The sequence below is a fragment of the Centroberyx affinis genome, unplaced genomic scaffold, assembly GCF_046629955.1.
Source record: "Centroberyx affinis isolate AG114_WGS23_722 - 3 ecotype Tasmania unplaced genomic scaffold, CSIRO-AGI_Caff_v1 ptg001139l_1, whole genome shotgun sequence".
Lineage (NCBI taxonomy): Eukaryota > Metazoa > Chordata > Actinopteri > Beryciformes > Berycidae > Centroberyx > Centroberyx affinis.
Genome location: NW_027279675.1, coordinates 87,526 through 115,243, shown reverse-complemented (window position 1 = coordinate 115,243; position 27,718 = coordinate 87,526). Strand labels below are relative to the sequence as shown.

At 41.4% G+C, this 27,718-nt stretch overlaps 2 protein-coding genes and 1 long non-coding RNA gene across 3 annotated transcripts; 2 read left to right on the top strand and 1 right to left on the bottom strand.

The window, feature by feature from the left end:
- tgoln2 (trans-golgi network protein 2) lies at positions 1-5,276 on the top strand. The gene is made up of 4 exons (XM_071524048.1): positions 1-168; positions 1,095-2,176; positions 3,250-3,333; positions 3,436-5,276. Exons 1-4 carry the CDS (start codon positions 114-116, stop codon positions 3,439-3,441), a joined length of 1,227 nt encoding a protein of 408 aa, XP_071380149.1. The 5' UTR covers positions 1-113; the 3' UTR covers positions 3,442-5,276.
- A 381-nt stretch (positions 5,277-5,657) lies between these two features.
- LOC139648015 (dual specificity protein phosphatase 18-like) lies at positions 5,658-6,480 on the bottom strand. Its single transcript, XM_071524049.1, has one exon. The coding sequence runs from the start codon at positions 6,271-6,273 to the stop codon at positions 5,719-5,721; it is 555 nt and encodes a 184-aa protein (XP_071380150.1). The 5' UTR covers positions 6,274-6,480; the 3' UTR covers positions 5,658-5,718.
- Positions 6,481-9,661: 3,181 nt separating this feature from the next.
- Positions 9,662-15,171, top strand: LOC139648016 (uncharacterized). The gene is made up of 3 exons (XR_011695558.1): positions 9,662-9,822; positions 10,535-11,057; positions 11,648-15,171. It is a non-coding gene; the product is annotated as an uncharacterized lncRNA (long non-coding RNA).
- The last annotated feature ends 12,547 nt before the right edge of the window (positions 15,172-27,718 follow it).

The following is a 27,718-nucleotide window of genomic DNA, read 5'->3' as shown; positions in this document are numbered from 1 at the left end:
AGGATTTGTCAACTGTCGACCTGTATTTGTCACGGCGGATCCTTCTCGCAGTGTGAGCGCAAGCGGAGGAAAATTAAATTTATCTGTTGTGTGTTGCTGTGTGCGAGGACGTAATGCGGAGGGTTTTCGTGATACTCACAGTCGTTTTGTGTTGCAGCTTCACCAGAGGTGAGTGGACTTTTGTGTCAGACAGCAGGTTTGGATATTTACTCATTTGCTCTTTCTAGATTCATGACCGACAGCATTGCCAGCTTCAACGTTGATGAAAATTTAAATTTTATTGCTACATCCATTGTTATCCAATGGCTCTTTGCCATATATTTACAGCAAACGTGGAAGCACAACCTGTAATGGGGTGTCTTCCGGGTTTTTTTGTGCTGCCTTAACAATGGGAGTTTGTCTTGTTAGACAGGTTTGAACTCCTCCATAATTCCTGCCAGTGCAGATTATGTTTCTCAACCATGTCCTATCGAGACCCAATAGCATACACAGGGTTTCATTCAAACTAAACACTACAGCTGATTTCAGTGGCTGGTTCTCCTGGCTGGTTGAAGATGCTGGGTCATCAGCTGCTGTAGTGTTGGATAGAAATGAAACCTAGCTAGAGCCACTGATGTAATACATCACCTCTGAGACGCTCAACACCGTCAAGAGGCTCCGAAATACTTGCCAAGCTGACACCTACAGCCGTGGAGTCTGTGATGAAAGCAAAAAGTGACAATTCATCCTTGTTTAATGGGTGTAGATTAACATAATAAGGTGTATAACTATCAATATTAGGGTTTGAGGCATGAACTCAGGAGTAGTGCCAGGGATGGATGATTTGGGGCGGGGCGGAGGGATAAAATAACAGTATATTGGTGCATCATTTGATCTTACCCAGCCATTTTTTATTGTGCAGAATGGCTTTCCCTGATCTCAATATGTTTGAGAGAGGGAATGTGACTCAAATTAGCCTTACCATTTGCATCTTTTAAAGAGCAAAGGATGTGTATGGCTGCCTGGCTGTGCACAGAAACCTATTTTACTGAAGAAAAAAAACCCTACATATTTTCTGCTGTTTTTTTTTTTTTTTTTTTTTTCTTCACTTACAGGAGCACCTTCCCAAGGTAGCAATGGTACACCCCCTGATGCCCAAATACAACAGGACACGCCTCCAATGCCTGAAAAGGGAGGGGAACCAGGGGACCAAAAGCAAGATAAAAAGACTGTGAAAACCAGTGAGATCTCAGTAGCAGCAGATGGAGACAAGGGCAAGGACAACACAGAAGCAGACTCGGCTAAAAAGCAAGATAAAAAGACAGTGAAAACCAGTGAGATCCCAGTAGCAGCAGATGGAGACAAGGGCAAAGACAACACAGAAGCAGACTCGGCTAAAAAGCAAGATAAAAAGACAGTGAAAACCAGTGAGATCCCAGTAGCAGCAAATGGAGACAAGGGCAAGGACAACACAGAAGCAGACTCGGCTAAAAAGCAAGATAAAAAGACAGTGAAAACCAGTGAGATCCCAGAAACAGCAAATGGAGACAAGGGCAAGGACAACACAGAAGCAGACTCGGCTAAAAAGCAAGATAAAAAGACAGTGAAAACCAGTGAGATCCCAGTAGCAGCAGATGGAGACAAGGGCAAGGACAACGTAGAAACAGACTTGGATAAAAAGCAAGATGAAAAGACAGTGAAAACCAGTGAGATCCCAGTAGCAGCAGATGGAGACAAGGACAACACAGAAGCAGACTCTGACAAGAAGCAGCCTGGAGGGGGAGCTGCTAAGAAGCTGCCATCAGACAGTGCAGACGCGCCAGCAGGTCACACGTCAAAGGGTGGAAAGGAAATGGAACCTGAGAATGAAAAGTCAGGAAAGAAAGAACCAATAGAAGTCACCAAAGATCAGTCATCGAAAGAAACTAAGAAGGGAGGACAAGCAGGGGAGATTAACGAACCAGAATCAGGTTTAGTTGTAAACCCCAGGAAGCCTGGAGAAGTCGCCAAGAATGGCGAGCCAAAAAAGAATGAAAAGTCTGCAGTGGGACCCAACAAGGAAGAGTCAGGAGACAATTCTATTTCTAACCTATCTGGAGTAAAAGATGAGGCAGAAAGCAGTCACTTCTTTGCCTACCTTGTCACTACAGCTGTGTTGGTGGCAGTGCTCTACATCGCTTACCACAACAAGCGCAAGGTATATGACCTTTAAAATTACTTTCACTCTGACTTTACTTCTACTTTACTCCTACTTCCTTATAAATCAACTAGTCACATCTCAAACCTTTATTTAAACTCGAATAACCATTGAGGTTGCCCTCATTTACAATGATGTCGAGTTACAAACAAGTTCAAAGTATTAAATAAATAGGGCAAGACATAGATGACAATAAAGAAAATCAATTAAAACAGTTACACATTGAGGCAGGGAGGTTTGTGATCATGGTTTTAAATTGTCCATAGGTTAGTAGAGTAGAGTAAACCCACTTTCTATATTTCCGCTGACCCAAATTTCACTGACAAATGTCGTGGTTGTCATCAGAGAACTAATACATACTTTTTTTTGTTCTAACAATTTGGAAATTATATTTTAGGAAACAAACAAAGTACGAGCCTATTTCCATTTCAGACCTGTTTATGAATAGCATGCAGCAAATTAATCAGACCATAATTTAACTTAATATTTGCTGAACAGTCTAGTAGGAACCTGAAATGAGAGTTCCATGCAGTGTGCCAGACACTTGGTATATTTTGATGCACAATGGCTTGTGCACCTTGAGATAGATCTTCCTTATCCTGTTATTTATGGAACTGCCGACAGCCTGAATGCGCTTGGAACTCAGTCCAAGTAATTTGCCTACAACTGGGTATTTGGCACATGGGGTCATCTTGTAATTTGCAATGGTAAATGCACTATCTGGGGCAAACAGGTACATGGTACAACTGTTTGAATGTCGTTTTCCCCATTTTAACCGAACTGTCTAGTAATGTATGATGCCACTGGCACAAGTTTGCATAATGGACAAGTCTGGTCTTTCCCATCAGGATATATTGTTGAAAAGTTTGATTCTCACTGGTGTCTCTGAATTATAACATGGACCGTAGCAACATGCTGTCCCAGTGGAAGCATTATGATTTGACCTGCGGTAGTTATTTGGTGCATGATGTACATATGTATTTTTTCAGGCCTTTTCAGGGAAGGTGGGCACTACCTGTTACTGTGTAATAGACACAGATTAATATTTTATTCATTTTTTCTCTCTCTGTCAGATAATTGCCTATGTTTTGGAAGGAAAGAAATCAAGATCGGCACGTCGGCCCAAATCCACAGAATACCAAAAGCTGGAGCAGCACGTAAGTTGTTGATAGGAAGAAATGTATTTTCCCCCTCTAGTTCAGAAATCAATATCATTAAATGTTTTTGTGAGTACTGAATTCTCTCCATTTTTCTTTCAGATGTGAACTTGTGTCTTGAAGCCATTGCCTAGTGCAGCTAAATACACTGTGGGTTGTTAGAAGAAGGCAAGTGGATATTGGTGATAGATATTTTCATTGGTGTAATCTGTATTGATTTCACTTTCTGTGTTTTAAATGGAAATACTATTTTGTACCTTTAGATGCTTATTGCATGACTATGCAGATGACACTGTTGCCTTATTAAGGGAATTAGTGAAAATCAGTAGAGGTAAAATAAGCATGCTGTTTTTGCACTCGTGTTGTTATGCCACTTGTTAGGCAATCACGTTTTGTCATTTGACCTGACTAAGGTACAGACTCAGGATATTTTAGTAGCAGATGAATTTATTAGCTTTTCGGATTCCAACCTTGTTTGTACAGTACACTAGTGATTGCATTGTGTACCCAAATAAGCCATTTGAATTACTGTAAGATATTGGCATTGCACCATTCCATTGACGAAGGATCTTCTTAATGTGTATCAGATAAAATTAGCATTTATTTTACAAGTATAAAAATTGCATTTGGATTTACTGAAGTACAATGTTGGGATGTTTGCTTGCTTTCACGACCAAATGGTGTTGGCCAGATGAATGTAATAGTGACCTGTGTTCCTAATGAGAGGCTAGCATAGTGCTCACCCACTGTAACTCCCTAAGGAGGAAAGGCGGGGACATGTTTTTCTGTATTTAACAGACAGATTAAGCCCACTCTCAAACTGACATTAAACATTTTAATGATGATTCAACCACTGGTGGGGTGTTGGGCACACATGCACACGTCCTCTTATTTCTCCAGACTGTATTATTAACATTTTAAGCACAATAATCTGTGTGCAATTCAATGTGCTGGGACTGGTGTGGTTGAAATGTTGAATTATCTGTAAACTCTGAGACAGTGTGGTTCCTACATGGGTGTCCAACATCTCTATAGCTGATTAATTTATAGCCTTATTAAGCCTTGTATCAGTTGCTGTTTTATGAGGGAACTCCAGGATCCAATGTTGATTTTGTTTTTTTTGTTTTTTTAACAAAAACTTATGTTTTGTCTGGGGAAACCGGCCAGCAGTTGCACTTTTTGACAGTTGAGAGTGCAATATTGGGGAAAAATCATGGATGTGGGCATACGTTGATCACTATTGAATTTGATTAAATGTTTACCCTACAATAGCTGTGTGTGTTTATGTTCACAGCGATAACATTTCCCAAGGAGATAACTGACCTGTGCCAAATTGCAAATGGTTTAACTGAGTCAGTGTAATTTTCTCTCGTGCCTGCTCCCTGAGTCACCACTATATTTCTACCGGAGTTCCATTTCTTACAGAGCTTAATGTTCACTATTGTTGTAATATTATGGAAAGCCGTTTCTGCTGAAAGTTAATAAATATAGCATTTTCTTTTTTTTATTATGAAATATGCAACAAAACAATAATTTCCATTATCTGATTTCTCACAATACACAGCTCTTAGTATAAAGTATTTTACATTCTTCAACATGGGAAGCATTCCACCAATGAAATTGCTAGAAGGTAAAAATTTGAAAGAATAATAGAACATAGTCCATATATAACACAAGTTAGATTGTTCTTGCATACCTGTAAAATTAATTATTAGATGTTTTCATTTTCATAACTAAATGGCTTTAGTCAATTTAGTGGCTTGCTCAGTGGTATTTATTTTACTTTATAGGAATGGCTATCCATATCCGTTATCCTGCTGTCATTCAAATGTAGATGTGGTTTTGCACACTGCATTTGTGTATGCTGGACTGAAGATCGACATTGATTTTAAAATAAATGCCTTTTGAACTTTCTGCCTCAAATGATTTGTTTCCATTTACTGCCCTCACTGTCACAACTGCTTCAGCTGTAGAGCTGATTCATTACTTTACTGAGTTCTCACCTCATACTGTAAATCACTGTACACTGAGCCTGTCATCCTGCAGGCCCATAACAATTTACCAGGGAATAGATTAGGGCCTGTCATTAATTTACAGGACTAAACAGCGGACTCATCACAATCAAAAGCTGTCACGAACATGAAAGACCTCAGTTGAGTAGACAAAATCGTCCTCGGTAACAAGGCTACCCAAGCTTTTTCATACCAAAGTCCTCAATATGATATGATTTTGTCCCAAAGTTTTTAATGTGATGATATTTGGTGGAGAACTGAACCAAGTACAACAGCCACATCCATATATTCCTAAACTGTGCACAATGTCAAAAATCCCCTCAAGGCCCATACTTTCGGAACCACTCTCCTACATGAATGACAGCATATCGCTTCAAAGTGGCAGCATATTCCTGGCCTCCTCCTCATAGATGTCCGGTATTTCTCCCATGGAGGAGGCCACCATTCGGACCGTGGTGCACCCGCGGAGCTCTCTCTCATATCGGATGAGCTGCTTCCAGAAACCGATATTCGGCCGCACCATGGGCCGACAAGACTTCACCCATCTGTAGGCGTCCAGCAGTGTCATGTGGCGCTGCTTCATCAGATATGCAATGCAGAGGGTGGCGGAGCGGCTCACGCCGGCGTTGCAGTGCACCAGCGTGCGGCCCCCGCGCTCCGCGACCTGCTGTATCTGACGTGCCACTTCATCAAAGTGCTCACCGAGGGGAGAGGCCGGGGAGTCGGCCACCGGGAGGTGGATGTACTCCAGCCCGGGAGGAGGCGCGCTGCCGCTCCGGGTCTCGGTCACATTGATGATGCAGGTTATGTTGAACCGAGATACCAGGGAGGCATCGTTAGCCGCCCTGCCGTTACTCAGGTAGAGTTGATCGGTGACTTGGCACAAGCCAGAGAGTGTTGCAGGACCCGACTGATGCATACACAGCATGTGCGGCTGCCTCAATCACAGTAGCCAGACAGCTAGTGAATATGAAGTAGCAGACTAGCAGGAAGCTAAACTACACTCACAACACGCAGCATCACAGCGTGCTGTGACTGCAAGTTCACGAATGTAAAGTAGCCGCTTGTGTGCCGCTCTGCAGCTAACGCATGGAGGTAACGAACCACAGAGGCACAGTGGTGATGTTGTCTCTCGTTTGCCAAGCAGCCTGTTAATACTGTTGTAAGGCAACTCGGCGAGGCCAAACTTAAGTACGCGCTCACGTACACTATCGCCCCCAGCTGGATAGTGTATACATGGACTGGAAAGTTTGTTTATATGTTTCCTGATTACCTATTATCTACTGTAACAGTGGTTCCCAAAATGCTTGAGGAACTTGTAGGGGGTCTACAGCAACATGCAGAAAAAAAATATTAATATCGTCATAGGTTTGAAGTATTACATTATGAGAGAAATGGACCTATGAATTGTGGCTATAGTTGTGTAGCCATCAACCTACAGTAGACAGGTATACAGGTTTGTACCTACAAACCTACAACCTTTGTACCAATTACCAAATCTAGCTGTGGAGGTTTAAGTCCGCCATATCAACCAATCAACCAATCAATCAATCTGTCAAAGCACAGAGAAAAAGAAGTAAGTGAATAAATGTATCAATAAATCAATTAAATTTATTTATCAAGTATAAATAAATTGGGAAATAAATGAATAGCCTAATTAAATTTAAAGCACAAAGATAAAAGGAAATATATGATTATAAGATTAATAATTGTTTTGTTTGTTTTTCATGCATGTATTGAATTTATTTTATTGCATTTGAGTTTATTTATCTCCAACATAATGCTAATGAGGGTGTGTCAATTAAATCCTTGTGGGTTGTACTGGTTGTACCCAGGGCCGGATAACCAACCACAGGGCCCCTGGGCACACATGTCCTATTGGGGCCCCCCCGTCCTCTCAGTACACACCCACACATAGTAACTCAAGATACCAGCCTGTTCGCAAACAATACAAACATTTACCTTCTACAGGTTCAAAGTCATCTGAAACTCATTTTTAGCCATTACAAACTGCCATACCTTCTATCTAGAGCTCGCATATTTCGCAATTTGAGAATGATAAAATTTGTCCAACAACAAGGCAAGCTTTAGTTTTAGGTGGTGGGGCTTCCCTTTGTTTACATTTGGATTGCAAGTTGTGGCTTTAAGAAGGCAAGGTGACAGGTGGTGGGAATGCAGGACCAAAAAAATTGTTAAATGTTGAAATTTATTGAAAAGACTATGTCCGTTCCTCGGGACTCAGAACATTTTGGGGCCCCTGGTGGTCTGGGGCCCCGAGGCATGTGCCCGGTCGGTAATACAGGCATGGTTGTACCCATAGTCCTACCTGACTCACGGTTGATCAGTATCTGCCTGTGTAGATCATTGCCTTTACCATGCTCTCACTGTTTATATTGTTTACATACAAAACTAGTTAGCTAGGATACAAGTGATGACTTGGTACAGGCAAAGGATAGCTAGAGAGACTTGTCCTTTGGCAAACAAAGCTGAAATAAATGTCGCTATTTGCTTTTTCCCATGAAGTTAGTCTACTGGCTGAGAATTTGGTCGAGCTGCTCTGGCTGCAGGACAATCATCTGAAAGTGTTTGTAAATGGCTGAATCTTCACTGACTTTGTTGGTTTAATAAATAATAATAATTTTATTTTTATTTATATAGCACACTTTAAAATACAACGAAATCTCAAGGTGCTTGATTAGCCTTCTACTCCTGAATCTACAATACCAGTCAGAGATGGTGAATAAAATTAAGTCTCTGACCACACCCACCAACTCATCTTATTAGCATAAGGGAAAGGAAAATAAATAAATATAGGCTATTTAATGTGTATTAGTGTATAACAAAAATAGTTTCCTCTAAGTTAGGAATTAAATTACTATATTACTTTTATCTTGTTATTTATTTGTTCATTAATATATTTATTTCCCAATGTGTCTATACTTTTATTGATTTTTTTTTATTTTATTTAGCCTATTTATTTATGTCCCGTTTTCAGTGTGATTTTTTTTATATTTCTTTAGTTTATATTTTTATTTCCCCTTTTCTATCTATCTATCTATCTATCTATCTATCTATCTATCTATCTATCTATCTAAGAGCTGAAGTTTTATAGTAGGCCTAGCTAACCTAAACTATTATAGCTATTATTATTAACTAAGTATTTAAATCTATTGATTAACTATTATTAATTAAGCCTAGCCTATACCTTTTATTGATCAATCACAAAAAATAATTTACAAGTGTAGCCAACACGACGACTCGACTGGACTTCCTATTATCCTCTTGTAGAGACTCATAGTGTGTCTGACAGCCAGTGGACTTACTGACTTTATGGTATATCATATCTTTTTATCTCCTATGTAGGCTATTCCTCTATGATAGGCCAGTTAAGGCTTATGGATTTGCTGTTATATTTAGGACCATATAATGTATTTCTAAAATGTATTCTAGGATTATAGTTCTTTTCCAAACAGCTCCAACACACAGACCACCTCTTGTCTTGTAGCCTGTAGCCTGTTGTTACTCAGCTTATGGATTGAACGAAATGGAGACTACTTTAGTGGACTTATGACGAGCTTTCTTCGTCCTCTCTATAAGCTGTGTATACCTTATGAAAAAGAAGTATAGGCTACTCATCTAAGGCTGCATTTTAGAAGAATATTCTACACAAATATCACAGCAAAACTTTTAAGTCGCTATAGGAATATCACAGCGATATTATAGTAGATAATAAAACCCAAACCACGATAAAGTCTCTATAAATTCAGTACACACTACAAATCCCTATAGAAATAGTATAGTGATGTACCATAGCGTACAAATACCATAAAGTACAATAAGGAGGTCACTATTAACTCTTCACAACTGAGCATCACAGACACACTAATATTACAGCAATATTGTGGTGATTTCTCTAGCAGAGCCTGTGTGCTGTGTGTTAGTTGTGTGCCTGGTGGAGATGATGCCCGGAGGCAGTCCCACCGCTCGGTTGCCCGGGGAACACAGATGGTGGATGAAGGGCGCATACAAAAGACCGTAAACCTGTGGCAGCTGGAGACCGAGACTATTGACTATTCAAGTCTAGGTAGCCCTGCCTACTCAAAGCCATCTGCGTATACTGTTTTAATTCCTCCGAACCAAACACTTTTCTTTGTTCCGGAGCTTCCGTCTCCACTTAGCCTATATTTTCTCTGGACTCGTCAGTGCGCAGCTGTTTGTGGCACTCCCAGATCTGCTTGGCTCAGCTCGGCGGCCATAGACGACGCTTAACCGCGGCTTATGTTAGTGCGTAACGTGGATGCAGGGTATAGGCGAGCGGTCCCGCTTTTTTGAAGGCGAAAATCACACAGACGGCGTCTGTTTGCAAGCTCGACAGCTTTGTCTTCAGCATGGAAGAAGGTCTGATGGTGGCACCAAACGCTCTCGTCGCACCATTTGATGCTGCGGGACAGGTGCATTCTGAACCTGGAGATCACTGGTAGGAAAATGGCTATCTAGGCTATCCGAATTCCTACTATTGTGTTTTTGTGTTTTTTCATAAAACGTTTCATACCATTTGAAGAAAACAATTTTGATCAATTTTTATGTAAAAAAAAAATAAAAAATCACCAAATAATAATAATAATAATATTGATTCGCTCAACTGCCTCCCGATAAATGGGCCAAATGTCTTTGCTTGTAACCTAACATCGTTGTAGGTTATATGTTGTGATATATAGGCTTATTTGATATAGACAACTTATTTATCATGTTCTAGGATACAGGTTAGACTTAAGGTTTACATTTCATTGTTGACAATAGAGGCTATGTGTGTGTGTGTGTGTGTGTGTGTGTGTGTGTGTGTGTATATATATATATATATATATATATATATATAAGCTGTAGATTGTCGTCCATCTCCAGGTCAGGTAGACCTATATAGCTTGAGCTGCAGCCATGATATTTCTGGATTGAACAAGACAAATCAAAGGTCTAATTAACAGATTTAATGTCATCCTGAGCTATGATGTTACATCCCTATGCTAATTCCATGATTGTATTTCCTTTATGTTTTTAGAGTGCGGTAAAGCAAAATACAACATCTAAAGCAAGCAAAAGCACAGTGAATCATCTACATCAACAGAAACCACAGATATTTATAATTGATTGCAATCTGTTTGACAACTACTCAATGTGCTGTTGGTTTTTAGGTGGACTTCGCACTGGATACACCTACAGACCAGCTGGCATATCAACAGTCAGGATACTGGGAGGATCCAAATGGGAAACTAGAGCAGGACAGGTATGTGTACAGGCTGGATTTTCTTTATTAAAATCAAGAGGGTGATACATTTGCACTGTTACCCAGTATCAGATGAAATACAGCAGGGGGATTTAAATGCATTGTTTCACCAGTTAGCTGAATAATATGAATATATTTAAAGTGGGTCATCTTTAAGCAGTGAGTCTCAGTGTGTCAGATTCAGATTCACAACCCGTTATTTAATAGTCTTTGACCTAGGCCCTTAAGAATAAGCAAAAACAGTGAGAACAAACAATCCTTGGGTAGCTTGGGAGGACAGGTGGGTTGCGTTCCACTTTCTGCTGCTTTGTGTTGTGTGTTCCTCTCCAGTTACGCTGAAGAAAAGGCAGAGCCGGGCTCTCATTGGACCTGGCTGGACTGCTGGCAACATCACTCACAGGCTGCCCTCTGCTGTGCTGCTTCACACACTGGTACAGTATTTCTCCCAATGCTGTAGATTTACACCGCAGTGACTTTTATTTCCCTTCTATTCACTTTTAACTCTACTGTGACTTGTCATATAACTCCGGATGAATATACCGGCAGTGCCAGATTTTACAGGACTCTTGCCTTTTGTCCAGATCTCTGTGTATGTGTGTAAAGCCTCTGTGCTGGGTGAGAGTGCAGATAAACGGGGGTGGACAGATAGAACGTAAGGGATTAGTTAAGTGTTGATTCATAAATCTCTGCCACATTTGCGGCAGACCTTTCCAGAATTATGGTTAAGAGGAGAGATAAACCAAGCTGAAAGTGGAGACCGTGACCAAATCAGATTGGCATAATCTGCTTTTGAGGTTCATTACTCAACATTACGCAGGATTATCCTGAAAAAGTGTTTGTCAGTTGAGTTGCGAGGACAAAAATAACAGGGAATGTGGGAGTGTATTCATGTCGAGAGTGCTGAGGAGGAGTTGTTGGTGATGGGAATCAGAAAAAATCACATCATCAATCAGCTCAGTATTTCTCTCTTAGTTGCTGTTTCCTCATGACTGTAACAGTCGGCATGTCATTTCTCCTGCAGTGACTGACGCCCGATGCCATGCTTTTAGATGGAGACGATGAAGGACCAACCTTTCCCCCGCTGTGTGACGGACCGCTATGTACCGCAAAGACGACTTCTGCTGCCGTTGTGTGTTACTCAAACAGGAGTTGAGGTGTTCCAAACGCCACCACGGCTGCTAGCAGAGAGCCGTCTCGGACATTTCCCTCTCGTCTAAATAGAACCACATTTCATGCCATAAATAGCAAACGGGTGCCGTTGGAGTCCAGAGTGATTTGCCGCAGTGTTTGTCTTTCCCTTCTCCCTTTAAATTTGTGTGAGTGGGGGGTGTCTTTTCCCCCGTCTGTGAATAATACTAACCTAGCTTCATCCACTCCCACACTCTTTTTGGCTGATGAAAGCACTGACACTGCAGTCAGCGAACACCTCTCTCCTGCCTCTTCTGGTGCTGTGTGCTGTGTCCTCTTCATGCTGTAACCTTGGTTACTGTGCCTAACACCTTGCTCACCTCCCCCTACATTTGACACCTTAACTCCAAGTGGTGCTTTAATGGCAAAGTCCTGTCTGTTAATTCCTCATTAGGCCAGCATATATCTATCCCATGCTCTGACAATTTAAGGCCACAGTCTTAATAGTAGAAGTCTGTTTTCATGTCCAGAATAAGTAGTTTTGTCACATTTTGAGAATATGTGGTTTATTAGTTCATTTTGTTTTCCGATACCTGCTAATTCTGGTTTGCTGACAACTTTTTATATACCGCTCTTCAGCAATGTTTGACTTGACTGTAGTGTGTGTGTATGTATGTGTGTGTGTGTATGCATGTATGTGTGTGCATGTGCGTGCATATGTACTGTACGTGCGTCTGTGTTTGTATGTGTGTGTGTGGGTTCCTGTCTGTTTTAAGTCTGATAAAACATATTTTTGTGTGTGGACAGACAGCACTTGAATCGTACTGGGCCTTATCCCCGAGCTGCTATCTGTTTTACCTCAGTGAGCAAACCTACAGAATGCCTTAAGCTGTTCTTCTGGCATTCCTTATCTACTGAACGTAACGGACAATGGTCAGAATACTGATGACAAATGATTCTGAGCGTTTGTTTTAACCTCAGTGAAGTACCAGGTGGGTGGGGTTTGCCACATATAACAATACCTGTGATCTAGACACAGGAATCACAGGAATGTATTTGAAAAGTAAAGGAGTATACTTTTCTGTGATTGACACCTGCTGGCATTAAACCCCACTCTGTGATATTTCAGCAAGTTGAACCAAATGCTGCTAATTATTTGTAAACAGTGTTTTACCCAGGTCTGGATCATTACTAACAATATCTCACTAATATCTAACAGTACTAATGTCTGCTAACAGATGGATTATTACTAACCTGTACTCTGAATGCTGATGGCTGGCCTTGTTCTTTCTAACACACTGACCTGACTAACCCTCTGCTTTATGCCCGCAGTCCGATGCACAGAAGCCTCTCTCATGATCCTGCAATCCTTCTTCTCCTAGAAATCGGCTATTCAGATTGACCTTGAAGTTTGGTTGGGAACGTGTCATTCACAAAAACAAAACAACAACAACAAAGAAACAAGCAAATACAAAATGTGTAAGTGGGCATGGTGAGAAGGGTTTCAGGACTTGGGATGGGAAATGTTATTAACCACAAGATGAAAAAGAGGAGCAGAAACGACTGCCAATATCAAACTGGGTTGACCACATACTTGTGTTTGGCAGAATCCCCTCGATATTTATCTGATTCCAAACGGTATTACCATGCCATGTCACACTTCACAGGCCGGATTTGTTTCCTCAGAGACCAAATGTGTGCTTCTGCCTGCACACTGTGTGGTCAACCTTTTGAAGGTGAGTGCCTGGCTTGTCGTCGCCACAGGCAGTGCAGCAAGACACAAGCCAAGCAAACCTCTCCGTCTCCGCTACTAACTTGGTGTGGTGAATATACTAACAACGGTGAGGCTGTACCAGTCCACCCCGACTTCTGCTCTCACTAACATCTCCGTTCTCTCTCCGACTAAAACATTTCAGTCCTGATAACCTGTAACAGACTTATCACACGTCTCTTTCTGTTACTCCTCGATCAGAGCAAAGCATGTCCTGTAATACCCTGTGTGGTACCACTGTAATAATGAGTGGTACCATTGTTTATTAACAGAGCATGATATGACATTTCATGGATGCTTTTATCCAAAATGCATTACAGTACCATGAGTATCCTAGTGAGAATCAAACCCCATAAATCTGCTAGTGTCAGTGACATGCTCTACCAACTGAACTACAGGGCCACAAATTATGATTGCAATAAATTACTCTCTTCAGTTATTATGAACCAGCAGAGGTGGAAAGTAAGAAAGTACATTTACTCAAGTGCTGTACAATTTTGAGGTACTGGCACTTTACTTGAGTATTTCCATTTATACTTTTACTCTGAAGGCTGTAGTTACTAGTTACTTTGCAGAATAAGGTTTTACATGCAAAACATACAATAAGCTTATAAAATATGATGCATTGTTAGAGGTTAAACTACCCAACGGTTTATGGAGTAGTTAAACTTAGCACCACCTGGACCACCTACAACATTAAAGTACTTCTTACAGGTTAATGCCTCAATTTAACACTGAAAGGGATTCTTCAGAATGAGTACTTTTACTTTTGAAACTTGAGTTCATTTTACTTCTATACTTTAACTCAAGTAAAATTTTTAATGCAGGACATTTACTTTTACTGGAGTATTTTCCATTATGGTATTGCTACTTTTACTTAAGTAGAAGATTTGAGTACTTTTTCCACCACTGTGAACAAGCCAGACAGTCTTGTTCCCTCAACAAGCTACTAACATGTTCTAAAGTTAAATTAACAGATACTAACCTGAGGAGCTTTTAATCGCTCCCCACACACTAACAAACTAACCTACTAATGAACTAATAATCTAACAAACTAACTAAAATTACTAACTTTGTGCTGAGTGTCACAGAGAATTGGTGGAGCAACCTGTCCTGAACAGGAGGATGTTGCATCACATGACGAATGCACTAACAGAACAAGTTTTAAACAGCAGAGTGATTGTGAGTGTTTCTGTGTGTCTATGTGTGTGCGGGAGAGTGTGTATGTGTCTATGTGTGTGTGTGTGTGTGTGTGTGTGAGTGAATGTGTGTGTGTGTGTGTGTGTGTGCATACAATTGCTTGTGAGTTTGTGGATATATATATATCTGTGCTTGTGCCTATGTGAACTTCAATAATATTTCAGTTTGGATGAGTGTCTCTGTGTGTTTTCTAAAACAATAATATGGGATAGCAATGCGGTCCTCATTCACAAATCCACATGGGTCCAGTTTAGCACCAGACTGCCTATCTCAGCAGAACTATCAACCTTGCACTTCTCAAACCATACAAAGTGTGGTTGTTATCATTAAGAGGAATTAAATGTACACCACTGGTGTTTTACACCTTATTGTGATTGAATCAGTTGTCTTCATTATACACTTATTGCTTTTCTAATCGCCTACTATGTAATAAACTACTTTCAGATATAAAGGAAACACGTTTTGTTGTCTCTGTTCTCAATTTTTCCATGAAAAATTGCAACACCCAGGAATCCAGGATGAAAAAATCCATGTAACTGTTCATTCCCACAGGCAAGCATTCAAAATGTCCATATGGCAAATAAAAGTTATATGGGAGTCCCGCCCTGGAAAATGATTTCTGCACCCAGCTGGAAGTTACAAGGTATTTTATTTCTATGGCAATGTGAAGTGCCAGCTCCTGGAGTGCCATTTCCCTAAACACCATCTTTACTCTCCTGATTGCTGTAATCATACGGCAGCATGATTACTGCCACAGCATGTTCATAGCATGCAGCGTCCTGCAGTATGTGTTTACAACACCTGTGACTAGCAATCTCTCAGCCCTCCTTCAACAGAAAAGCACTTTTGTCGCAGCCTGCTCCAGTCTCAAGGAGCTAGACTCCAGTAAGAATACATAATGGGGATTATATCGTGTTTATCGGCTATTTATGTTTCATTTCATTCGGTCAAGTACTTTTCTTTTTGTTTGTGGTTTCTGTGTTTGAACTATCAGGAGTATTTAACCCAGAGGAGGAATACCGCTGGAGTTAAGGAAAGTGTAATCTGAGTGCCCTAGATTAGTCAAATTTCTTTCTTTCTTTCTTTCTTTCTTTCTTTCAACAATGTATCACACAAGTCTGGCACCATTGTAAATCACTGAAATGCAGAATAAAAACTACATTCATATCAATAAGAAAATATTTTGTTATTCCTATGTCCAGCAGTTACATCTGTAGATTCGTGAGCATTAACAAGCTACGGATGCCATGTCATTGAAAAAAGAAAAACTGTGTGAATGGAAGAACAAGAGAAGTCTACTCAAAGCAATTTCCCAGGGGATAGGGGCACATTTATGTCATTTAGCATAAAAGTTATAGCTGTGGGTTTATACCTATATAGTTACTCATGTTTACAATTGATAGAAGATAATTAGATTCTCATGTGCCACTTCCTAAGGGGGATTTACCCTCTAAAACAACAGTGCTACTCTTCTGCATACTGATCATGATACTTATGACCTCTGTCACTGTAGTAATGTATCCACATATTTCACATTAGGACGCATTTTAAAACTTTCATGCATGCAGTGTTACAGCAGGGGGCAGCAACTTGCCAGGTTAGAAGAGCTGAGGCTGTTTGCTGCAGTGGATGCTATGCCTCAAGCCTGTGGATGTTCTGCTCATATTTACTATACCACAAATGTTTGTGACAGTGCAGCAATTTTGAAATATTCAACATTTCATTTGATGTTGGCACGCCAGATATTTACAGCACAAGGGGGAGACTGGGGCAACGGCCACAGTCGATTAAAGTATAAATTAGCTACAAACTAAATGTTTATTAATTACTGAAATCTGCATTTTTAAAATGAGATGACCCAGTGAAACACACACACAGTTTTTTTTATCTTGCAAAGGAAGAGTGCAGGACAGACTTGGGTCTCTTAGTCATATGTTTTGAAAAGCAGCTTGTGGAAACTATGCACACAATAAGTTCTTTAAGGGTCTCAACTTACAAGGAACCAATGAATTAAAAAGCAGTTTTCACCTTTAAACTCATGATACAATACAAAACACACATACACACGTGCTCTCTCTCTCTCTCTCTCTCACACACACACACACACACACACACACACACACACACACACACACACACACACACACACACACACACACACACATACAGATTTATATGATTGTAATTTGGATTATAGAAATATATTGTTTACTATTATTTGTTCCAGATTTCTCACTAATACATTGTATGGGAAATGTATAATAAATAAAAAAAATCCTGCACATTGTTATTAGTATGTGCTTTTTGTTTTCTGGTCACTGCATGCTCAGGAAATTAAGTTAGAATTTATGTTAGTGAGAGGTGCAAATCAAGTTTTGTGAATTTCCTTCCTACTCTAATCTTTGTTGCTATAGATACCAGGGTCAAAGGTCACCAATGACATTTGAGCCACCAGAGCATTCCTCAACATGGACAGCCATGACCACAGGTGCCATGTCCTCATTTATTCATTAATTTATTTACTCCAGCCAAATGTTCTTGTGTGTGTGTGAGAGAGAGAGACAGGGGGGTATTGTGTTGCATGCTGACACATCCAGCCTCAATGCCCCCCCCCCCCCCCCCCCCCCCACACACACACACACACCTCAGTAGACGCTCATTCCAGCCTCCTCTTTGCTCGTGTCAGACAAAGGGTTTCTGCTCTCCATTTGAGCCCGATGTGATCCAGATGACGGGGGTTTCCATAGGTAGGAGCAGCGGGGCCCAGGGTCTTCATGGGTCAGCTGTAATTCACCACAGAGCGCAGAGAGCAGAGAGCAGAGTCTTAACACACACAACTCCTCACACAACAGTTAGGCTCCACTTATAGTCTTGAATATCATACAAACTCTGGTTCAAAGGCAGGTATGTTGGGATGGAAAACGCTAATCGGCTTAATGATGTCCACTAGTTAATGGTTATTTTTTTGCCAGTCTTTGAAAATACACTGTGTTACGATGTGAAAGCTTGACGTTACGGAGACTTGAGTAGACTTGAATGCCACAGAGGCATTTGTGGTCCAGAGAGTGAGCCAGAGAGAAGAAACAGTGTGGGTTAGCGAGGAATAATTCCACAATTATCTCATCGCTTTAGAATTCTGGAGATTTTACCAATTATCTCTTTCCGTTTTACTCTTTCCTTGAGTAAAATGAGGAATGTGTGTGTGTGTGCGTGCGTGTGTGTACTGTGCATGTGTAAGTGTGTGTGTGAGTGTGTTTATGTGTGTGATCCAGGAGCAGCTCCCTGTAACCAGAGCCTCCATCACAGGGAGCATGTCTGCAGGAATAACAGCACATCGCCTGCAACGGAATTTGCCTCTAAGCTGTAAAAGATGGCGAGGGAGAAGAAGGAGACTAAGCTTGGGAAGTATTTCTCTCCGTGGCGCTGTAATCATTGTGGCAGTGTTCGGCCCTACAGAGTTTAAAATAGTAAATCCGCTCAAAGACAGTTCAAGGGCTGAATAGCGATTCCTCTCCCCGCAGGTGTGTGTGTATGTGTGTTTATGTATGTGTAAATGTGTTTGTGTGTGTACAACTCAACCCCTGTCTGTAGTCCTGAATGAAGACTTGTGAGAATGGTTAATGGTTAATGATTGTTTTTGGTTCTAATGTTAATTAACATACTTGCTGGATTGAGCATCTATGATGAAGAGTTTTCTTTTCTATTTTTTAGGGTACAAGTCAAATTTAGGCCCACTGTATGTTCACTGTTAATGAATTTAATTTTAGAAGCATATATATCATGTCCATAGTACATGCAATATGCTTGCAACTCCAGCCAAATTAGCACACGTTAGCAGTGGTGAGATGCTTTATTGCTAAATTTACCCCTCTATTTAGCATTGGGGAGGCTGGGGAGAGAGGGAGAGCGCCATGCCCAGACAAAAATTATACAAATGGCTCCCTGGCACATTTTCAATGTCAGCTTAAAGCACCATTACTCACTTCACTAAAACAGCCAATAAACACACTTAAATGTCTCTGTTTCAATGCCAAAGTTGCGCTTTACAAAACATGTTTTACATTACAAGTTGTAACTCACCTCTGGACCCGAGGGCGCATGAAGTCTCAACAGCTTTATGAAGAAACATGTACTGTAGTTTCATACCCAATGTGTACTACTACTTGGCCGTTGATAATAATGTCTTTGTCTCAGTTTTACTGTCAGATTGAGGAAATGGAGCAGTGTCCTCTGGTCGTACAAATAATGACAGTGAAAATATAGGAACCTCTCCGTAAGGCTAAGTAATTACTTGTTAGCTTTTTAGCATAACACATTTAACAAGTACATTAAAGAAGAATATGTTGTGGCAATGCAATTTGCTGCGTAATGTGAAGGGTGAGTACACATAAATTGCAGTTCATTAACAAAAGCTGATTGTGCTCTCATGATTTAACCATTAGAGATGTTTCACATCCCACCCCTAAAATCAGAATTTCCAACAAAACAAAATATGTTTTATTTTAATTATTGTCATTTTTTCTTAATGCTTGGTAATCTCCTATTCCTTCCTGTGCCATAAATTTAGCCAAAGTATTCTGCTACATAGCGGATACAGACAGAGCTCGGAGCCAGTGGCCAGCACTCATATTATTTTGGGCCCCTAGACAAGTATTGGAGAGCAGGGGTGGTGGGGGTGGGGGGTGGGGGGTGCAAAATTTGGGTCAGGGGTTGCGGGCCTTTAAATGTACAATGAAGGCTTTAACACTAGGCCAGGGGGAGTTCATGAAAATGGTTTGCAGACTTTTAAAACATTTGAAGAAGAGGGAAATCGACTAATCTCTATGAACAGGGCAATCTCTGTTGTAACAGGGCTGCAGGTTCTTCAGACCTTTGAAACATTCAAGGATTAACACGAGCCACAAAATATGATGTGGTTCAAGCATTTGGGAAAGTCTGAGCGCTCATAAAATAATTGTCCTATTAGGTTTTATGTTGATGCAGAATTAGTAACCCGCATATTCGCCTTTAACCCACCTTTGGCTACAGATGCCTCCAGACAGCAGAATCCCAAACCACTTTCCTCTTCCCTGATTCTTGCTCCATGTCCTCCTTTTCCTACATCTCCCTCTAAATCATCTTCCATTAAACTATTTGACACATGATCCGCTTGGTCACACCATTTCCCCCTCCCTCCCGTCTCTCTCTTCCATACCCTAAGTCCTGTTAATAGTGTGAAAATGGTGATATTAAGTCAGAGACCCAGCGCTTCCTAAATGTCTTTCTTTCCCCTGCCTGCAGCCAACATTCAGAGACTAGATACGCGGACAGGCAGAGAGGACCGATCTATCCTACTGGCTGGTGAATGATGGACAGTAATTAAAAGTTAGCTAATAACCTCTTCACACCTGACATTTCAACAGGGAGGTCCTGGACACCATTATCTACATATAGATTAAACAGCGTAATTGGCAGGGAGATAGGGTTAGGAGGATCGCGAAAGGAAAAGAAAAAAAAAAAATGGCCAGGCCATCACCAAACCATTAAGCAGAATATCTGAGTGACACTCTGATTTTTCTCCTCTTGCTAATGCGACAGGAATTGAGCTGAACTAAAATGCTAAATGAATGAAGCCTATCTCACTGTGGTTATTACCGGGGCAAACACCGGCCATGGAAAATAGCTTTAATTTCATAATAATTGCTAGATGGACGTGACTCGTTAGAGACACAATGTTCAGAGTGAAAAGAGAGAGAGAGAGAGAGAGAGAGAGAGAGAGAGAGAGAGAGAGAGAAAGAGAGAAAGAGAGAAGGGAGAAAGGGAGGGAGGAGGAGGAGGAGGAGGACTGGGGGAAAATCAGGCCTTCTGAGGACGAATGGTAAGTTTTGCTGCCGCACACCGCTTTGCACAAAGTAATTGATCATGGATAAACAGCAATACTGTGGACTGGTGAGATGGAAATGGAGGGAACTGGTTACTAAGCACTGTGGAAATATGAATATTTCACTTAGTGTGGCAGTCAACATTCCTGCCTGACATTCTGCACAGAATACAGGTTCACATACATGGTTTTGTACTTTGCAAAGGCTCGTGACATAGGCTATTTTACATTCATGACACATTCATTACATAACAATCAACATTTCTAATGGCTTCAATACTAATGAATGTAATATCCTTCCCAGGCCTGGGGGAAGTGCTGTCATCCTAAGTCTCCATTCAGGCTTTTAGTCCCATGCAATACTTCAGCACACCAAGCTTTTACCAGGCTCTCACCTGCAGAATGAATTATAAGACTTTCTGTGCAGAGTTTTAAAAATCCATTTAGACTCAGTACCCCCAGCTATACCGTCTATCTAAAACTCCCCGAAAAAGTGTATTGTACAATTTCCTTTTGGCTGGCAAATTGTTCCTATTCCAGCCATATCTATTCCCATATGTGTCATTTTTTTCTGTGTAACATGATCTCGATAAGGCTTGGTACTACTGAAAGCTATTCCAAAACAAAAGTGGCATAATCCAAAATATGAAATAGATACAGTGTGTCTTGCACAATAGGCTGAGTTAGGCAAATGGGGAGAAAGACACCGCATATATACAAACACAGGCAGTTGTGGAGAGCGGAGAAACGGGGTCTGTCCGCACATCAGCCCCAAGCCTCGCCTGTCCTCTCTCAACTCCACTCACTTCCAAGTATCAAGTCAGTAGAAAGTATTATAACAACGGGGTAGTTTTTCAGTCGCTAATGCTGAGAAATAGTTCCCATCTCTGAAAACAACCTTGTTTGCTTCCTCTAAAATGCATGTCAGGTTGAGAGTGAAGACTGAAACATAAAACATTGGTTAAATGACAAAACATGCAGATGCTTGTGGCCCTTATAGCTATCTAACAGTTAATGTTTAGCTTAAATACTGCTAAGTGTTACTGTTGGCTGTTTTTTCCTGACGCTCATTATCATCCTGTGATGAATTTCAAAGCGCCCTTTCCAGATATAAGGCTTATTCCAGCTATAGGAGAGTAATTTAGTCTAATTTTGGAGGGGGTTTTGATTTTTTTTTTTAGGCCTATTATTGTAACTGTCCAAAAATGGCAATTACCGCTTGATGCACACTCTGTCGCTTTCACCAAATAGTTGTTCCTTCCACTTTTCTGCATGGGCCATTCATTGAGGGATAATAATGCTTCCAAAACCCCTACATAAAAATAGCCTTTCAAGAACACATAATGGCCACTTGCTTTCTTTAGCAATTCCCCTCTATGTCCCACTGAATTACAATATGTTTCATGGCTGAGTGGTCATGCGTGTTGAGCAAAAGACGAGAGGTTTTATGCAGATTGGCTATCTTGAGGAATGAGTTCGGCCGGTGCCACATTTGGGTGTTAATGGCTAACAACCTACTTTTCTGTTGTGGATTTGGAATAGTTTTAAACTGAATAGAGGAGGATTACTGAAGATGTGGAGTTTAAGGCAAATACACAGGCACATTTTTAAATTAAGAGGTTCAGGGTTTTTTTAATGTTGAAATTAATGTAATGACACTGTTGAATGTTCATTGTTCATACTTGAATGCTTCTCATAAATGTCACAAGCCCTTTTATGAATGTTGATTGTTCATATATCAGTGTGTCTCATGAACATCATGAGCCCTTTTATGAAATTTCTATGTAAACCTAAACAAAGGGTTAACGTGTCATTTTTAATTCTCTGTGCCTTTGGTAAGCCCTTCTCTAGCATCCAAAAAGCTGATGACTGCTTCCAACAGTTTAGTGTTTGCAAATGAAGCGCACATTAGAGCAATCACATGGAGCATACAGTATTTGGCTACATCTAATTATAAGTGTTAACACATTGCTTTGGACAGCCAATCACAAGTGCCAAGGGAGACCAAGCCAAATAAACTTATACACTGACTGTACCCTTCCACTGTCACACTGCACGCTCTCATGTTTTTAATTTATCATAACTTATTTCAGAAAGAAAACTGGTGTTTGATAAAGAAAAATCTGTACTTGTTTGATGAGCTTTACAGAAGACATAGGCAACATCAATCAAAACAGATGAAGAACCATATAATTCAGATTTAAATTTTCAGAGCAGTGATATTTTCACATCTCATAGTATTAACACATTTAAGTGTTATGTACATTCATTGTTAAAGAGTAGTAGTATTCTTTAAATTGATGCAGAAAACTGACTCTGAATTGTTTGGATTTACTGTACATTTGCAATTATGCTGGCTCTTCAAATTTCTAATTTTAAAATGGGCACATTTTCATGTAAAGACTTTTGACAATCGATATCGTTGCATGCTAATGAGGTAAATATATGTGTAAAATATTGTTGAAATCCCTTCATTATATTAAACCATTGACTGTTTATTATTTATAGGTCTTCACTTGAGGAAATCCACTGAATCTTCCCGAATTCAACAAAGGTAATGAAATAGAGGAGTGGAGCGGTGCTCTCCACCACTAGATGTCCCTCTTGCTTTAGTCTATGGGCCACTGTGTTGTGATCAGAGTGTGTATCTGAGCCATCTGTCCATGACTTGTCTCTCCAGACCCTGAGTTCATCCATCATGTCCAGAGGTGCTAGTCTTTCTAAAACCAAACAAGAAAACATGTCTTTATTCCTCCGCTCCATCTCTCTTCTCAGCTCTTACCCCTTTTCTCTCACTTCCTCCACACTCTCTTTCTCTCTCTCGTTCTCTCTTTCTGTCTCTTTCCTTCCCTCTACCTTCGATAAAAGGATCACTTTACTGTTTATACAAGGGGATTGGTGTTGTTAACAGGTGTAGGGTAATGGGATCCCTACTGGCAGCCAGGCACACAGAGGGTCGTACCCCCCCCCCCCCCCCCCCCCCTTCCCCTCCCCACTCACACTCACACCAGCCGTACTCTTCTGATGGATTGCACCCGCCATTCATCTAAATTATGTCACTGGCAATGAGCTATCAGTTTAATCTGGCCTAAATGAAGCGCAGGGATTGTTACTGTTGACACTTCCTCAGCACTCACTTCTTCTCCTGATTACTGTCAGGGCCTGTAGGAGTGACGGCGGTGGGCCAAGCCCGGGGCCGCACCCCCCCCACTCCGCCACACTGCTCTGTGTGTGGCCCCATTTTCACTGTCGCATTACAACTGTTGAGAAACTGTTATCAGGGACAGGGTGAGGGAAGCACTTTGAATACCATTGTACCATTAACGCTAGCTGACATACATTTACCACTTTTAATAAATAAACTTCATACTGTACATACAAAATACATTCAGGATGCAAATGGTTGCCTCGCCGTTCAAGTAAAATCAGGTTTTAGACCAAAGTGAAAACTAGGCTTGTAAGTTGCAATACGAGTCAACGGTGGAAGAGAGGGCAGTCCTGTATGACATGGGAAATTCAACCAGGCTAATGTCAGTGGCTAAATAGAAAGGTGCTCCTTCAGTCCTGCCATTTTAATCCAATCCTGCCATTTTGGATCCCCTGTTTCTCTTTTCTCGCAGCCCTTCTCTGAGCTTCCCCTCCTCCTCCCTGTGTTTAATTCCTTTTTCTCCTGGCGTCCCGTAGAAATCCTCACAGCTGCATAACAGATGTTGAAACTCTTTCTTTCTTTCTTTCTTGCTTTCTTTCATTCTGTCTTTCTTTCTTGCTTTCTCTATATAACTCACTGGCGGCTATGACGATGAGTGAATTCATAACGCTGACCACACAAAGTGCATGAGAACGTGCACATACCAGCAAAACAGTGATTGCCATGCAGGCTGTAATATCATTTACATTCATGACAGTTCTCCCCGCAAGTTATCCTCTTCCTCTTTATTTCACGCAATCCTGAAATGTACAGCTCGCCTGGAGGGATTCCACCCTGCTGCAGTCGATGCTTTTGGCAAGGCGAGTGATGGGGGACCCCGGACAAAGTGAGAGGGCCCAGAGTGCAAACGGTGAACAGTTACTTTCTGGTCTTTCCTCTCACCGAGCAAAATCATTCCTGCGATCCCTTTGGTGCAGAGGATAGAGTTTGATTCATTGGCCAAATTCCTAAAGCTGATTATTTGACCATTATACTCGTGTGGGTTCATTCATCATGTGAAGCTTGATAATGTGAGGTATAGTGCTCCCCTTTCCTGTCAGCCGAGCTAAAAAACACCTCATGGTTTGGACTCCTTAACTAGATCATGGGGGTGGAGAATGGCAAACAGCTAAGAAAAGCACAAGCAGAAATTGAGAAGAGCGAAAGTAAAGAGAAGACACAGAGATTTAGACTAGTTTTGCGAGTCGCTGGTTAATTGAGCCAATCCAACACACTGTTAGCTTGTTACTTCAGATAAACAACCCAATAAATGTTCACCAGATTACATTATTACAGTTGTAAATTGTACCCAGGGAATCAATTCCTCTATATATGAACTCGTGATCATGCCTCCCCCAGACTCATTGTTTTTTATTGAGTTCTTCACCCACAGGAGCCAAATATAGAACTAACGCTGTGCTGATAGAAATAATGTGCAATACTTAGTTTTGAATCTAAAATCCCAAACGTTTAAAATGCATATTTTACCCACTATTGCCTGACAGCAAGTTCACAAGACTTACAAAAGAAAGCCCTTTCACAACATTTGCGTCATTCCTTTGATGTCTAGACGTTATATGTTTCTTTTTTTTTAAGCAACTAAAAACCCTACATCTAACGGTCTAGTATGTCATCTCCTAAGAGAGAGGTACTTGACTGAAGTCACTGTGTAGACAGTACAAAGCTTCCACATTGGTCCATATTCATGAAGGTGTAGCTATTACTGACATATTTTCTTATGGGAACAAATCACCAGTAGGGTGTGAAGAAGCCTCAGTGCAGACTAGACTCTGAAGCTGTGTGACATTCAGCTGATCCGAGACCAGTCCTCCGTGTCGCCTGCCATCGTCTGGGGCAGTTCCTGGGGAGGGGGCAGTTTTTTGGCCCCCTCCCTATGAGAGTCAATAGGTGGATGGTATGGAGGAGGGCTGGGTGGGTAGGGGTTGGGGTGATGGGGGTGAGGTATACCTGTATGAAGTAAGGAACAAGAGAGTTCAAAAGGGAAAGAAAGTCCAAAAGCAAAAGGAAAAGAGAACTAGAGAGAATCTGTTGTGTCTTGTGTACTCAGCAGTTTGGGTTTGGCCCTTCAGGTCTTTCAGTAGTGTGCTATCTGAAGCTGATGATGTGTTTCTGGGATGGTTTGAAATGTCAAATTATGGCCTGTGATATTCAGACATATCTCTTCTTTTCTGGTGTATTCAACATGCAGTGAGACTGTTTCCCTTCATCACGCAGTCCTAAATCCAAGAATCTCAAATGATCACCGTCAACACCCGCCACAAAAGGATTGCATCAGAAGACCTCCAGAGAGGAGATGCAAATTCTTTATGAGCAAATCCTATGATAGCTTTTTAGATTATTTCTGCACACAGAACACAGTCATTGTATATATGAATGGTTTCATTCAACAATGATATATATCCATTTTGGAAAAAAATTGCAATCCAAGAACAGACAATTCTGTCCTCAAAAACTATTTTGTAAGCAAAAGGCATAAGGTGCTTTACTTTCATGCAGCAATCAGTATGTAAGAGTGGGTGTCATTTTGTTCAAAAGGTGGATATCTATGGAATGAAACTCTTCATATCTAATCAACTGTTGATTTCATTTTGACTGATAAAGTCATTGTGATGAATGCAAATAATATGAATTTATTTAAAGTAGTTGCTGACCACTTATGAATATAGGACCTTAACAATGGTGTTATAGATTGGTTATATGGATTGTTGGGTGTGTGTGTGTGTGTACAACGACAACAGACCATTGCTCTCTTTGCCAATATGCCTGCTCCTTTTGGATGACATTGAACTTGCGCCGGGGTGAACTCACAAGGGTGCGAGGGTTAGCAACAAGTCAATAACCGAAACACAGACCAGTGAAGGTTATAAAGGCGTTGTATGCATCTATACTGGTAGGTGTGTGTCTGTGTGTGTGAGTGTGCGTCTGAGTGCTTGCATGGCGAAGGGGTCTGTAGTCTGTTACGAGGCCTAGGTATTCCTCCTCTACCTCATTAGTGCTGATTTACACCACATCTAGGTGAAGGCAGGCAGGATGGACCTCCCACCTCCCCCCCACCATTTACACACACACACACACACACACACACACACACTGGCCTGCACTCCGTTACCCTTCTCTCTCTCTCTTTCCCCGTCTTTGTCTCTCTCTCTCTCTTTCTCTCTCTCTCTCTATCCCTATCTCTCTCCTTCTCATTCTCCTGCCGTGTACAGACAATGGGGCCCTGGAGAATACCGGCTTGTGCTGAATTATTCAAATCAGCAGTGGCAGCAAGCCGGAGAGCAAAGGAGAGAGGCAAGGAGGTAGAGGAGAGGGAGAGAGAAAGACAGAGATAGAGAGAGAGAGAGAGAGAGAGAGAGAGAGGGAGAGAGAGAGAGAGAGAGAGAGAGGGAGGGAGGGAGGGAGGGAGAGTCAGAGAATGCAAGCAGAGGGAAAGAGAGAGTCATGGTAATGTGGGGGAGAGAGAAGAGAGAGACAGAGAAAGGGAGAGACAGAGAGAGAGAAAGGCATTGTGGAAGTAGTGAATCTCGTTGTCTCTGCATGCAAATAGCTTCTTGCTCCTCTCTTCCTCCCTCTCTCTCTCTCTCTCTGTGTCTCTCTCTGAGTCACCCCCTGCCCTTCACTGCTTCATTAATACACATCTGTACCCCAGCCCTCCTCCCCTCCACCTCCTTCCTCCCCCTTTCTCCTAGTCAGGAGGAAGAGAGAAGCAGAGGCGTGGGGGAGGTGGTGGAGGGAGGGGGGATGGGGGGGGTGAGAGGAGGGGAGGCGCTCGACAGCAGCACGCTGTTGGCAGGAGGAGAATGCGCCGGTAATTAGCCAGCACCGGTACAGACGAAAACCCAGGAAGGAGAAGGAGAAGAAGAGGAAGAGAAAAAAGAGCAAAGCTCTGAAAACAAGCCTCCTGCCAGGCTGAGCTCCCCAGAGG